Source organism: Jaculus jaculus, chromosome 3, assembly GCF_020740685.1.
Source record: "Jaculus jaculus isolate mJacJac1 chromosome 3, mJacJac1.mat.Y.cur, whole genome shotgun sequence".
NCBI classification, from domain to species: domain Eukaryota; kingdom Metazoa; phylum Chordata; class Mammalia; order Rodentia; family Dipodidae; genus Jaculus; species Jaculus jaculus.
The window spans coordinates 17455473-17470645 of NC_059104.1; the positions used below are offsets into that span (position 1 = coordinate 17455473).

Below are 15173 nucleotides of genomic sequence, written 5' to 3' on the forward strand. Positions count from 1 at the left end.
TACTCAAAGCTAAGACTTAGTGATTTCTCCCTTTTTTCTTGTACTTATCCTCACTTTATTAAAAGCAAGGTAGAATGGGTCTATATGCAAAGTTTTGGAAAATCATTTCTGAAACACTAAATTATTATTTTTTAAAAAATATTTTTATCATTTATTTATTTGAGGGAGAGAGAGATACAGAAATAGGCAGGTAGAGATAGAGAGAGAATGGGCACACCAGAGTGTCCAGCCACTGCATACAAACTCCAGATGCATGTACCCCCTTGTGCATCTGGCTTACATGGGTCCTAGGGAGTCGAACTTAGGTCCCTTGGCTTTGCAGACAAGCACCTTAACTGCTATGCCATCTCTCTAGCCCTAAATTCTTTTTATTCCCAACATAAAGCTCTGTGTCTCTGTAGTGGGCAAAAGGACCTGGCAACATACTCTCACTTAACTTTTGCTTTCATATCTGATCCCAAAATGGCAGTTGGTCTTCATAGGGGCCAAATCCAAGTTCATTTTCAATTCAAATATGCAATTGTGGCATACCAAGAATAATCTAAAGCATCTTTTTGAGGACCAACATCCACAACTTTAACAAAAATACCTATTCTGTGGTGACGCCACTCCTCTTTCTAGCCTGCGGGAAGTTCTTACCTGTGGCACATTTTTCATGGTGTGTTTTGCAATGTCTCAGCACACACCAGCCTTTTTATTACACTCTATAAATTAGGCATTCTCTATGTCATTCCTACTGGAGAATTTACTGTTTGTTTTACAGCCTTCTGAGGCCTATTGTTGCCCTTATTATTCTCCTCTATTCTTTTATCTCTCTGGATTATGAATGGCTTTAGAATGTTGTCTGCTTTGTAATTACACATTTTGCGTCTGGTGAGCTCTGCTATCTTCCCTGAAGTCATTTGCCTTTGGTTGCTCTGAGACTGCATTCTCCTTGTGTCCTCAGAGCCTCTTCTCTAATCACTGTTTTACCTTTGTTTGGACTCAGAAAGTAAGTAAAGGTTCATAATTGACTTGGAACACCTAGGTCAGACTGTGCTTTCTCCTCATTTTCAAAGTTTAGGAACGTGCTCTAAAACTGATTTCTCATCATGTTCATACATAAAATTTGTCAATAAAAGACCAGAAGAGGAGGCTGGAGAGATAGCCTAACAAATTAAGGTCCTTGCCTATGAAGCCTAAGGACCCAAGTTTGACTCTTCAGGTCCCACGTAAGCCAGATGCACAAAGTGGCACATGAGTCTGGAGTTCATTTACAGTGGCTAAAGGCCCTGGCGCACCCATTCTCTCTCACTCTCCTTTTCTCTCTGTCTCAAATAAAAATAAATAAATAAATTTTAAAAAGGTTCAGAAAAGTTTAATGGATGCTTCATTTAAAAAGAAAAAAAAAACTAGTGGCTAGAAAGATGGCCTAGTGGTTAAGGCATTTGCCTGCAAAGCCAAAGGATCCCAGTTCAACTCTCCAGAACCCACATAAGCCAGATGCACAAGGGAGCACATGCATCTGGAGTTCGTTTGCAGTGGCTGGAGGCCCTGGTGTGCCTATTCTCTCTCTGTCTCTGCCTCTTTCTATCTATCTATCTATCTATCTATCTATTCATCTATCTATCTATCTATCTATCTACCTATCTATCTATCTACCTATTCATCCATCCATCCATCCCCATCTATCTATCTGTCTATCTGTCTATCTGTCTATCTGTCTATCTATCTATCTATCTATCTATCTATCTATCTATCTATCTATCCATCCATCCATCCACCCATCCATCCATCCATCCATCATCTATCTATCAGAAAAGGGACAAGCATGGGAGAGGAGGAAAAGGGGAACTGGTGGGAGGGGCTAATGATTGTGTACATTGTGTGTATGAATGGATGTTGTCAATAGAAAATTTTTAAAAACTTGATTTGTCTCTTTATAGTTGAGCTGAGGGTAGTATCAATAATTGCAGCATCTAGAGGAATAAGGTTTAAGAACTTGACTGTAGAACCAGACTTCCTGGGTTCAAATCTTTACTCTACCATATGCCAGCTGTGTGCTCTTGGGCCATCCACTTAATGCATTTAGACCTTACAGTCTCCATGTGTAGTAACATGCTTATGGTTGAAATTATGCCTGTTCCTCAATCAAATATTGAAATCCAAGAGGCTGATTGAAAGGGGGAGGGGATATGCTGGAGAGTGGAGTTTCAAAGGGGAAAGTGGGGGTGGGGGGGAATTACCATGGGATATTGTTTACAATTATGGAAGTTGTCAATTAAAAAAATAAATTAAAAAATCGAAATCCTAATTCCGCAGGATATGTAGGGTAATTACAGACATAGTAAGCTCAGACAAGGCCATATTGGTGTCGGGTAGGTCCCTAATCAAATATGGGTGAGGCCGTGGCACACTTTTTGATGCTATAACAGAATCTCTGAGCCTGGGCAGTCATATTATAAGTCTCCTTTAGTGTTGAGCTCTCTGTGTTCTCTGAATTTCTGCTTTGGTGAGCTTTAGGTCTCCTCAGTGTCTACCCTGTCTCTCTGGAGATGGTTGTTAGTCTATCAGTGAGAGCAGCACTCGGATTTAAATTGCCACTTTCTCTGTAGTGTCTCCTGGATCCTGGTATATGTAATCAGGATGACCCTTCTCATGCTAGGCATTTGGCTACCTTTGCTTGTCATATTGATAGATCTTGGTTCTCCCCAGTATTCACTGACATCTGTTAAAAAAAAAAAGTAGATTTTTCAACCAAGAGTGAGAGTAGCATTGACCAAAGGCAGTGTAGTATCTTCAGACTTTTTTGTTTGTTTTGATTTTTTTCAAGGTAGGGTCTCACTCTAGCTCAGGCTGACCTGGAATTCACTATGTAGTCTCAGAGTGGCCTCGAACTCAAAGAGATCCTCCTACCTCTGCCTCCCGAGTGCTGGGATTAAAGGCATGCACCACCACGTCCGGCTCTCTTCAGACTTTTTGATGGGTGTGCCCTCTTCTGATCCATAGAACAGTGGGAGCTTCTCTCTAGAGTCTATGACCTTCCTATCCATAGGATTCTGACTTGATTCTCAGGGCACTGAGCAAGCCTCACACCCAGTCAGAGAGCCATCAATTGCTCCTGTGTGCTACTATTGCATAGATGGGCACAGCTTTTCTGGCTGGTTGATTGTGTAGCTCCCGGGATCTCCTGCTCCTTCATGCTGTGGGTGACCATTGTCCCCCAGGAGCTCACGTAACACTTCCCAGCAATATGAGGATGGGCCAGCCGGGAGCTGGCTTCCTGCTCAGTTCCAGCGGGAGATCACATGTTATCCCGTGCTTGCAGCCTGTGGCGTTTTCAGCAATAGGGTCTGACCACTGAGCTCTGTCACCCCTCAGGGCTATTACAGTGACAATTAAAATTTCAGTGGAAATGTGGAGGGAAGACATTCAAGCCACAGTGGTGTCCATGTCAAAGGGGAGATTTTGACACGGACAGCTGCACACAGAGTAAACAAGATGCGTGGATAAGGACCAAGATCTGTAACCAACAGCAAGGTTCCTCAGAAGCTGGGCAAGGGGCTTGGGACAGATTCTCCATTGCAGCACTTTGGAGGAAGTGGCTCTGCTGACATCTTCTATCCTCCAGAAGTAAGTGTCTAGTGGTACTTTTTACAGTAGCCTGCGCACTCAATGCAAGTGGCATCTGCACTGTCGTATGGTTTGAGGGTTCAACGTTTCATCATGGTTGAGGTTCTTAGACCAGCGTTTGACATAGTACAGGTAGGAACCCATTAATCTATTTATAATTACACGTCATGGGCTCTTCTAAGTGCTCAGCTTTTTATGAGCGGGCAAAGTCATGATTTCAGAGCCGCAGTAGTCCACATATCCTTGTGGGGTACAAATTTCTTAATTCTTCTCCTGTCAGTCCTGACCTCAAGTGAAAACAGTAACAGGGCTGACGTTATAGCCACAGTGACAGGCACGGGGCTGTCATTTCCAGCATGGACAGAACTTTGACGGGGGCTCTGTTGTCCCCTCCATCTTCCCACTGTCACGTGCTGGTGACCACTGCTGATGTCTTCAGTCCTCTCTCTCTGGTCACCAGGTCAGGGCTCAGTCTGTGTCATCTCAAACCTTACCGTCACTCCTCTCATCGCTGTGCTCTCGTGGGGATCGGGAGTCAGCGTGTGTCAGTAGATATGGGCCAGCCACACCAGGTTCAGACCTGTTTTTCCCTTGGTTTTGTTCTTCCCTGACACAGAAGTGATCACCCCAATACTTAGTGGCCTGAAGCATCCATGATCAGCCCATCTCTCATGATTTCTCTCATCATGTCTCATGAATTTTGGTTAAAAAAAAAAAAAAACTTTTTGGAGTTGTGTGCTGGTTGCTGTTTGTCTGCTGTGAATTTGTTTCCTACTTCAAGTAACTTCATTAAGGAAAGAAGAGGAGCCAAACATGACTTGTGACAACTAACTACATGCTTGACTTGGGGTCTTTTAAATTAGAGCTGGTAATGTTTTGTGGGTTTTGACCTTTGGGCTTTATTTCATTTTGTGCAATACTAGGGATGGAACACAGCTCTTGGAGTATGAATTTGAAGCCCTTTGGCACATTTGCAGCACCAATTGTGTCTGCCTCTCCTTTGTTACTTAGGAGCAGTAGATGTGGCTTGGTTGGTAAACATTAACCCATAAAAGCTTGGGTTTGAACTCCAGCCCTCTGGAGTCCTCCCTAAGTTCAAGTCCATCAAATCAGTTTCTTTGGAACTTCTGTAAATGTATAGTGCTTAATGGATAAATCTGTGATCAAACATGAATTAAAATAAAGACGAACAACAACAACAAAAAAAACCTAGCCGGGCTTGGTGGCGCACGCCTTTAATCCCAGCACCTGGGAGGCAGAGGTAGGAGTATCGCCGTGAGTTCAAGGCCAGCCTGAGACAACATAGTGAATTCCAGGTCAGCCTGGGCCAGAGTGAGACCCCACCTCGGAAAACCAATAATACATAAATAAATAAAATGCTGGTGGAGCTGGACTGGGCTGCTCTGGCTCAGGATCCCAATACCATGACACTCTGTTGGTGGTGGCTATTAAAGCAGGTGTGGCCTGGCTGGCCTTTGTTCTCTGTTCCTGAAGCCTCAAGGCTTCCCTCCGGGTGAGCTGGCTTGAGCTCCCTTCCAGCATGGCCGTCTCCAGACAGTTGGGCTTCTCATGTTGTGGCCCTGAGGTGTCCATCTTTGGGCAAAGGAGGCAAGAAAAGCAGATTCTGGTCTTGAGCTCCCGAACTTACAGCCTAGGAATGACAGAGGAAGTGATGGAGGAAGCCAGGTGTGAAGTTTGGATTGAATTTCTCCTTTTATACCTACTGCAGACTCAGGCCTATTCACATGGACATTCTGCTGGGGGACATTTTCAAATATAGGGTTGCTGAGTTCAGAAAGGACTTTGTAACTTACTTGAGAAAATGAATAAGGGCACTGTGGATTCGAACATTTTCAGACTTTCTGCCATTGGCATGACACCAAGAGTTTCAAGGAAAAGGTTTGTAAAATGGTGGAGACTGAAGAGGGTGATGGGCAGAATTTGAAAACCCATTTGAGTGATTTTCTTCTCAGTCCACTAGTTTATCACTTACTGTGTGTGGTGTGCGTGTGTGTGTGTGCAGATGTGTGCATTCAGTCTTCACGTGTGCACAGTCCAGAGGACAGCATCAGGCACCCTCTTCTGTCGGGCACTCCTGGGCACAGGCTGGAGCCTTCAGGAGACAGGTCTAAGCTGCCAGGCATGGCTAAGGATCACCGGGCTGCAGGCTGTCACTCCCTCTCCAAGCCCGGCACAGCTGAACTTAGGCTTCGTCCAGAGCCCTGTGACCTTTGGCCAGTTGCCTGGGAAACTCCTTATCAGCCAGCACCTTCGCGCTGCCCATCCCCCTGAGGCCCTCTTTCTGCCACTGCGTGGATCCCTAGGACTGCTTCCCCATGCGCCGGAATAAATGTCCCTAGACATCGACTAGCAACCTTTGAACCCACCAAGCCCCTTAGGGCCTTCTTCCAGCTCTCGACTGCTTATAAACCCATTTCCCTGTGCGTCCCGTTGTGCTCATGGCCGCTGAAGACCCTGCTCTCCACAGCTGCCTGGATGCCTTCGGGGAACCGCAGCCCCCAGGATCCAGGGACCCCCCACTCTTCGACCATTCCTATGCTTTACTTCCTGGAGGTGGGGGTCTCTCACTAAAGCCGGGGCTTCTGTGTTCGGTGAGTCCTCTTGACCATCGAGCTCGGGGATTCTCCATCCCTTCCAAGCAACGGGGGTTACAGGTGGTCATGCTCCACTCTTGATGTAGGGTCGAACTCAGGCCATCTGAGTCTCTCATGTTTGCATAGCAAGTGCTCTGACCCACTGAACCATCTCCCCAGCCATTCATTCTACAGGAATAGTAACTGCTACCCCTTCCCCGCTCCTGCTGAACCAGAGCATCTGAATAGTGATGAGAACATGCGTTTTTCGCACTTGCTTTTTCCCCTGAAATTAATAATTAGCAGACACATGCCAAAGATGTTTCCACACCAATGTGAACTCTGCAACATGAACTCTCATTGGTTCACTTAACAAGTGTTTACAATTCTGTTTGAAGAGATGTGTCCACATACCATCAAAAGACTTCATCAAAAAAGCCAGTGAATGTGTTATCAAGGTTAGATTGGCAATGCAGATGATCTTAGAGTCAAGAATTCCCACCCAGTGGCTGGAGAGATGGCTTAGTGGCAAGTTCAATTCCCCAGGGACTACACAAGCCAGATGTACAAGGTGGCACATGCATCTGGAGTTTGTTTGCAGTGGCTGGAGGCCCTGGCACACCCATTCTCTCTCTCTCTCTCTCTTTTTCAAATAAATAAGAATAAATTTAAAATAAGAATTCCAATCCATCATAGAGAAATTCTAGTTATATTGGCTGATTAAAGCAGACTGACCAGCATCAATACCATGCTGCCTTTCAGGTCCTCCATTCCTTCACCGACGCCATCTTCGATGAGTGGCTAAAAAGAAACAATCCTCCTACAGATGCCTGGCCTCAGGAGCTGGCCCCCATTGGGCATAATCGGTTGTATAACATGGTTCCCTTCTTCCCACCGGTGACTAATGAAGAGCTCTTCTTAACTGCAGACCATCTTGGCTACAGTTATGCCATTGACCTGTCAGGTAAGGAACACAGCTTCTAAATGGGTGATTCATTCGACTTCTAAAGACGCTTACTTACTTTCTTTCTTTTTATTGTAAACCAAGACCTTTAATTGAAGCATTCAGGTTGAGTTAAGTTTATTGGCTATTTTCTAGAATATCTTTGGATTTAACAAGATGAGCTATTAAGCTACCAATTAGACATCAGAAAGGGGCTGGCTGCAGACTGCTTTAGAAAACTGCAGGTCATTAAGAGACGTTATTCCGCAGAGGAGCTAGATACAAGTCTATCTGAATTTAATCGGGTACATGGCAAGCAGCCCTGTGGTCATTGAAATGTATAAACTGATAAATTGAGCCAGCCACACGGGCTAGAGACGAGTAAGATCATTGTCTTTACACAGGGCTTGGGTATGATGAGACAGCATGAGAGAGTCTCACCACAAAATTCAAAAGGAGGCCAGAAAACCCCATTAATTGTGGTAATGATATAAGGCAATATTTTAAAATATTAATATTAATGCAAAGCCTTCATAATTAGTAGAACATCATTATAGGTTTTTAAAAAAGTGTTTTATTTATTATTACAGACAGAGGGAGAGAGAGAGAGAAAAAAAATCAGTGCACCAGGGCCTCTAGCCACTGCAAACAAATTCCAGACACATGTGCCACCATGTATATTTGGCTTATGTGGTACCTGGAGAATTGAGCCAGGGTCCTTAAGCTTCAGAGGCAAGCATCTTACCCACTAAGCCATCTCTCCAGCCTCACTATAGTTTGGAATGTAGACTGTTGTTTGTTAGGTTGATACCTTTATATTAGTTTGCAGCTGGATCAATCACTTTCAGTCAGCGTTCACTCTGTCAAGACAGCAAGCTCAAGTTCACACAGGATGACATTAGCCTGACAACTAACTAGACTACATGAAGGTTTATGTGCCTGCTTTCATGACCATGGTTTTAAACTGTAGATTTTTAAAAAATATTTTTTGTTCATTTTTTTATTTATCTATTTGAGAGCGACAGACAGAAATGGAGAGGGCATGCCAGGGCCTCCAGCCACTGCAAACGAACTCCAGACATGTGTGCCTCCTTATACATCTGGCTGATGTGGGTCCTGGTGAATCGAGTCTTGAAACAGGGTCCTTAGGCTTCACAGGCAAGCGCTTAACCGTTAAGCCATCTCTCCAGCCCAGATTTTTTTTTTTAAGTTAACTCTTCCCAACTGATTCTAAATAGGACATGTTTTTATTTGTTTTTTAGTGTAGATATGGACACATATTTTTTTTTCTTCCTTTCTTTTGTCTAGACTTCAATATAACTTCACATGTCCTTTAAAGAGTATTAGGAAAGTTCAAGAAAGAAAAGAAAAAAACAGGGCTGGAGAGATGGCTTAGCGGTTAAGCGCTTGCCTGTGAAGCCTAAGGACCCTGGTTCGAGGCTCGGTTCCCCAGGTCCCACATTAGCCAGATGCATAAGGGGGTGCACGCGTCTGGAGTTCGTTTGCAGAGGCTGGAAGCCCTGGCGCGCCCATTCTCTCTCTCTCCCTCTATCTGTCTTTCTCTCTGTGTCTGTCGCTCTCAGATAAATAAATAAAAAATTTAAAAATAAAAAAAAATAAAAAAATAAAAAGAAAAGAAAAAAACAATCTTAATGTACCAAGAAGCTCGAGTAGAACCTCACAGAGACCCATTGTCCCTAAATCTCAGATTACAAAGTAAGCAAGACCACTCTGAGCTCCCTTCTCTCTGACTCTGCCCAGAGTCACCTGCCCCTCTTTCTAGAATCTTCCCTGCTTCTCTTTCTACCTTTGTATCTGCTACTTCCTGTTCTTGCTGACTTAAGTTTTTTGTGGTCATCTTTTTTCTTTTTTTTTTTTTTTAAAAAACATTTTTAACTGAGAACTTCAATACATGAACACACTGTAAGGGGCACATTTGCATCCCATTAGCTTCTCTTGTCCCCTCTCCGAGCCCCATTTTCCCGAGTAACCTCCTCTTTCCAAGTCGTCCTTCCTCTGCTGTAATGTCTCATTCCTGTTGTCCACCTCCATTCTATATCAGTCCGAGGACAACTTTTGAGAGTCAGCCCTTCCCTTCCACTTTGGGGTAGGGTCTCTTCTTGTTTGTTGTTGACCACTGAGTTGACCAGGCTGGATGGTCTGTAAATTTCCCGGAAGTTGTCCTGTCTCTGCCCCGCTATTCACCTTTGGTGTACTGAGATTACAGAAGCTCACTATGACTTCTAGCCTCTGTATGGAGTCTGAGGTTCCTAACTCAGGCTTGTGTGTTAAGTGATTTAGCCACCGAGCCATCTTGGTGGATAAACATCTTTCTTTTTCTCTGGGATCAAACATAGTAATATCCAAAGATACAGACTATGCTTGTCACCTGCTTCCATTTCCATAGGCAGGCATGGTGCAAGCCACACTTCCCTGTCCTTTATAAAGTATTTAAGCTTTACCCAAGGGCTCTTACAGTTTTGACCTCTGTAGTATTCCTATGCACTTATGCTTCCATAAATTAGTATTTCTTTCCTCTTGTTAACCTGCCTCATATAAGTTTGCTTTATGGACTAAAATTATGGAAACTTCAGAGCATAAAGAAAATTTCTTTCTCTCATATACCCTATGGTATTGGAAGTTCTGGGCAGAGGATTGTTATGACTGACATTCTCATCTGTAACCTGGCCTGATTACACAGAGCCTTAAAAGTCAACAGATACCCTCCTGGAATGTCATCTCAGATGAGATTGGGCACATTCAGGGTAGTATGGCCATAGACAATCACCTCATACCCTTTAGGTCACTACCCTAAAACCAAAGCAGAAAAATGACATGCTAACAAGGATGTAGAGAAATGGAAACACTTGTGCATTGATGGTGGGAATATGAGGTTGCACAACCACTGTGGTAAACATTATGGAACTTTTTCAGAAAGTGAAGTGTAGAATTGCCATGTGACCCAACAATCTCATTTGTTGGTATATACCCAAAAGAACTGAAGGCAGAGCTGTGAAGACACAACTGTGTACCCATTATTAGAGCATCGTTATTCATAACAACTGAAGATGGGAACAACCCAAGTGTCCATTAAAGATACACACATAGGGCTGGAGAGATGGCTCAGCAGTTAAGGTGCTTGCCTGTGAAGCCTAAGGACCCAGATTCGATTCCCCAGTACCCACATATGCCAGATGCACAAGGTGGCGCAGGTGTCTGGAGTTCCTTTGCAGAAGCTGGAGGTCCTGGTGCACCCATTCTCTGTCTATATCTGCCTCTTTCTCTCTCTCTTTGATAAATAAATGAATAAATAAAATATTTTTACAAATATGCACATATAAACAAAATATATACATATAATGCAACATTATTCTGATACTACAGTGAGGATAAACTTTAAAGACATTAAGGGAAATGACATGTGCTATTGGTGACAAGGCACATGTTACATGATTCCACATATATAAGAATATAGACTAGTACAGCTCACAGAGACAGACAAACAGCAGTGACCAGGGGCTCAGGGCAGAAAGAATGGTGACTCATCATACATTGAGTACAAGATTTCAGTTTCCTAGGGTGAAAAAGTTCTGTGAACAATGGTATTTTCAGTCATACAGCAATGTGAATGCCACATACCAATATTAAGAGATGGTGAGGGTGATACAATTTAATTTATATATATATATTTTTTACCATATTAAAGAATAATATAGACAGGAAATATCTCTTGAAAGAACTGGCAAAACAATTGCTAGATAAAGAGCTGGAGAGATAGCTTAGTGGTTAAGGCATTTGCCTGCAAAGCCAAAGGACCCAGGTTTGATTCCCCAGGACCCACATAAGCCAGATGCACAAGGTGGCACATGCATCTGGAGTTCATTTGCAGTGGCTGGAGGCCCTGCTGAGTCCATTCTCTCTCACTCTCTCTTTCTCTCTCTGCCTCTTTCTCTCAAATAATTTTTTTAAAAAATTCTAAATGAAACTAGTAATAGGTGTTGGTGGACTGTATCAGGAAGAGATATATCAAAATTCTCTTTTATCAGGATGAGCACTGACCTTCTGTGAGGTTGAGGGGGAAGATAGTCTGGTCTTTAGATGAAGGTAGGGCATTGAACCATAAGCTGACTCAGAGGGATTAAAATTTTAGAATAGCTAGCTCAGAGAAAGATATCTTTTAAGAGGAATGACAAATAGACATAAATATACTTTTTATTTATTTTTTTTAAAATTTTTATTTATTTATTTGAGAGTGACAGACACAGAGAGAAAGACAGATAGAGGGAGAGAGAGAGAATGGGCACGCCAGGGCTTCCAGCCTCTGCAAACGAACTCCAGACGCGTGCGCCCCCTTGCGCATCTGGCTAACATGGGACCTGGGGAACCGAGCTTTGAACCGGGGTCCTTAGGCTTCACAGGCAAGCGCTTAACCGCTAAGCCATCTCTCCAGCCCTAAATATACTTTTTAAAATCATTAATTTGTGTAACAGTATTATAAAATATATGTGGGGGCCGGAGAGATGGCTTAGCAGTTAAGGCACTTGTCTCCAAAGCCTAAGGACCCAGTTTCGATTCCCCAGTGCCCACATAAGCCAGATGCACAAGGTGGTGAATGTGTCTGGAGTTTGTTTGTGGTGTCTGTAGGTCATGGCATGCCTATTCTCTCCCTTTCTCTCTCTCTGTCAAGTAAATAAATTTTTAAAAAGATCCCATGTAAGCCAGACACACAAAAGTGAGGCAAGTGCAAGGTCGTACATGCCCACTAGGTGGCGCAAGCATCTGGCGTTCAATTTCAGGGGCTGAGCCCCTAGCTACCAATTCTGTCTCTTGCTCTCCCTCTGTGTGTGTGTGTGTGTGTGTGTGTGTGTAAGATTAGATTTATCATGTGACAAATTCTGGTTTTATTCGCAACTACTTAAATGGTTACATCTGCTTCTGCTGTTGAATGTCTCCTGTTAAAAGAGCCAATCTACTCGCCCACACATATTTATCACCTATAAAACAAATGTAGAGGCAATAACACAATTTCCCACCGAGGGTTGTATATTTCCAGATACCGTTTTAGCATGCATTTTTACAAATGAGTTTAAAAGTAGTTCTATATTTCCTTAGAGAGTTTGTTCTGCATATAAACATCTATTGCAACAAATTTACAAAATTTGCTATAGTTAAGTCATGAGGTACCATTTCAGGGATGTGATAAAGAGTGAGAAAAGAGAAGATGAAGTTCTAGACAGCTAGCTGTGCTACACTCACAAAAATGCATGTACAAGGGCTGGAGAGATGGCTCAGTGGTTAAGGTGCTTGCCTGCAAGGCCGAAAGAGCCAGCTTCAGTTCCCCAGGACCCACATTAGCCAGATGTACAAGGTGGTGCATGCATCTGGAGTTCATTTGCAGTGGCTACAGGCCCTGGTGCACCCATTCTTTCTCTATCTGCTTCCCTCTCTCTCTCTCAAATAAATAAATAAAATATTTGATAATAAAAAAAAAAAATTCTTGGGAGTAGTGACACATGCCTTTAGTCCCAGCACTTGGGAGGCAGAGGTGGGCGGATCACCATGAATTCGAGGCCACTCTGAGACAACATAGTGAATTTCAGATCAGCCTGGGCTAGACCGAGATCCTATCTCAATAAACCAAAGAGACCAAGAATCTATTTAAAAAGAAAATGCATGTACAAGACAAGTGTGTTGATCCCTTCCTTTCCAAAGAGAATCCAGCTGATGAAAATCCTAATTGTAGAACCTTCTCTTCTGCTTTAATTTCAGTTGCAGATACTCCACATTGGACCACAACACTCTCAGTGGTTACTGGAACACTGGTGGCCTTGGTTGGTCTTTTGGGGACACTTGCTTTCCTCCAATACAGAAGGCTTCGCAAAGGATATGCACCACTAATGGAGACACATTTAAGCCACAAGAGATATATGGAGGAAGCTTAGCGCACTCTTGCCTTACCCTAGAAGAATGGCTAACCAAGCCTTGGTTCTGACCTGGGCAGTCATTCAATTAATTTTCATTGTTCTTCCTTTAGGTGAAAATCTTTGGCCTGTGTTCTCTTGTGACGGTGATCCCTAGCACAGAGGATGTGTGCTTAGTTAGAGTTTCTGGTTGGCTTGTTTGTTTAATGAACTTGTGAAGTTGATGGGGGTCTGTCTGTACTGTGGAAGTAAGATGGACTTGACAATCTGTGGTATTTGATAAAGATTCCTCCTGTTAACCTCTTCCTTTTCTAAAACACACACACACACACACACACACACACACACACACACACACACCACCCCAGACAAGAAAAACAGAGAAATCAGAGTGGATTCATGTACATTTGCAACTCAGTGTAATCTGACACCTAGATAAGACCATGATCAAGTCTTCCTTTGTAATGGGATGTAGGTGGGGGGAATGTATCAATCAGCTTTTCACTGCTGCATTGAAATACCTAAGAGTGGCCAACTTTACAAAGAGAAGAAGAGTTTTGCTCATTGTCTTCCATGTGGAGGACTGGAGGCTACATCTTAACGATGGTTTTCTTGTTGACAGAACCCTGCGGAGGATTTCTGACATACCAGGAGTCAGGAAAAGCCTGTGCAGGCGTGGGTCGGCTCTCTTTCCCTGGTCTTCTTCTAAATTCATGAGGACTCAATCAGCGGGCCCTCTATCCTGATGACCCTATCTAATCCTAATTACTTCCTAACGGCTAGAACCAAAGTTCAATTAGGTTTTTACCCCTAGGAATATCTCATCATGGGGATTAAATTTAAACCAATGAAGCCTTGTTGGGGGCAGGGGGACAGCACATTCAGACCACGTACAGGCTGTGGCAGGGTCTGACTCTTGAAGAAGACTCCCTTTTAGCTAAAAAGTGCTATAGGTGACCTCCTCCTCCTTGACTTGAGCTGCTGCTCTTTAGCCTTGTACTTCTCATACTGTCTTCTCTAGCCTTTATGATGAAAACAAGATGTACTTCCCATGGAGGATGGAGGGTGAAAAGATGAAGGCTCAACTCGGTTCTGTCTTATGAACTGAACTTGACACAGTTTATTTAAAAATTGAAGTTCCTGACAGAAGGACCATTATAAAAACCCAGTAACGGGATAAACATGGACCCTACAGTGATAAGCAGATGCAGGCATAAAATTCTAGAACTTTCTCACTAATCCGCAATTCTAAGCCTATTGACAACTATGGAACCCTTTTATGGAAGGCTGACTGGGCTGAGGCTGGAGATGCTATAATCTTGAACATGAAACCATTCCATTAGAATCCCATTACTCTGAGGTCTCGTTGCCTTGATACTGAACGAACTCTTTTTCTAGGTAGCTTCATTCTGTATACTTCACTTGAATTTGTGTTAAAAGTTAGCTCTATAGTAATTAATGCAGCACTACACTAGTAATTACTTATGAATGCTCATCAATTAAGTCTTATCATTCAAAAGCAAACCATCTGTTCAAAACACAACAATGTGGGATCACATGATTGTGTTCTGCTAAGAAATAATCACAGGAGAAATTAGAATGAGGCAATCATTGCTACAATGCTTAGATTTATCATGACGGTCCTCACTCCTAAGAAGGTAAAAGTTACTAAGATTTCAAGCCGGGCATGATGGCTCACATCTGTATTCCCAACGCTTTGGAGGCTCGGGCAGAAGAAGTGCTATTGAGTTTGAGGGCAGCCTAGGTGACAGCATGGGACCTTGTTTCAAAACAATAAGAAGAAAAATAAAAGTAAATTCCATCTGCTCATGTCTGATCGTTTGCATATTATAAGGCTGATGTTTTACGCGGGACTCCTCTCTCTGCTGTTGTATATATAAAGAATGTGTGTTAAGAAGGTTCTAGAGGTACCTTCTATGTGTGTGTGTGTGGGGGGGAACAAAAGGGTGCCTGATTCACAAAGAACCAGTGTGATCTTTTGGCATGATTGTTAATGTCACAAGAAGGGCCAATGCCCTGTTGGAGCTGAATCCACGTCCAAGCTTCATAAAGTTATAGGTGTGTTTGTGAGTAGGCTCAGAG

General features: G+C 43.2%; 1 protein-coding gene across 1 annotated transcript in view; it reads left to right on the top strand.

Moving 5' to 3' along the window:
- The window catches only part of Dct (dopachrome tautomerase), a 50517-nt gene extending 35998 nt beyond the window's left edge, over positions 1-14519 (top strand). The window contains exons 7-8 of the mRNA XM_004651046.2: positions 6969-7170; positions 12919-14519. Of these exons, the coding sequence (XP_004651103.2) occupies positions 6969-7170; positions 12919-13091 (375 nt within the window). The 3' untranslated portion in view covers positions 13092-14519. The remainder of the gene's footprint in view (positions 1-6968; positions 7171-12918) is intronic.
- The last annotated feature ends 654 nt before the right edge of the window (positions 14520-15173 follow it).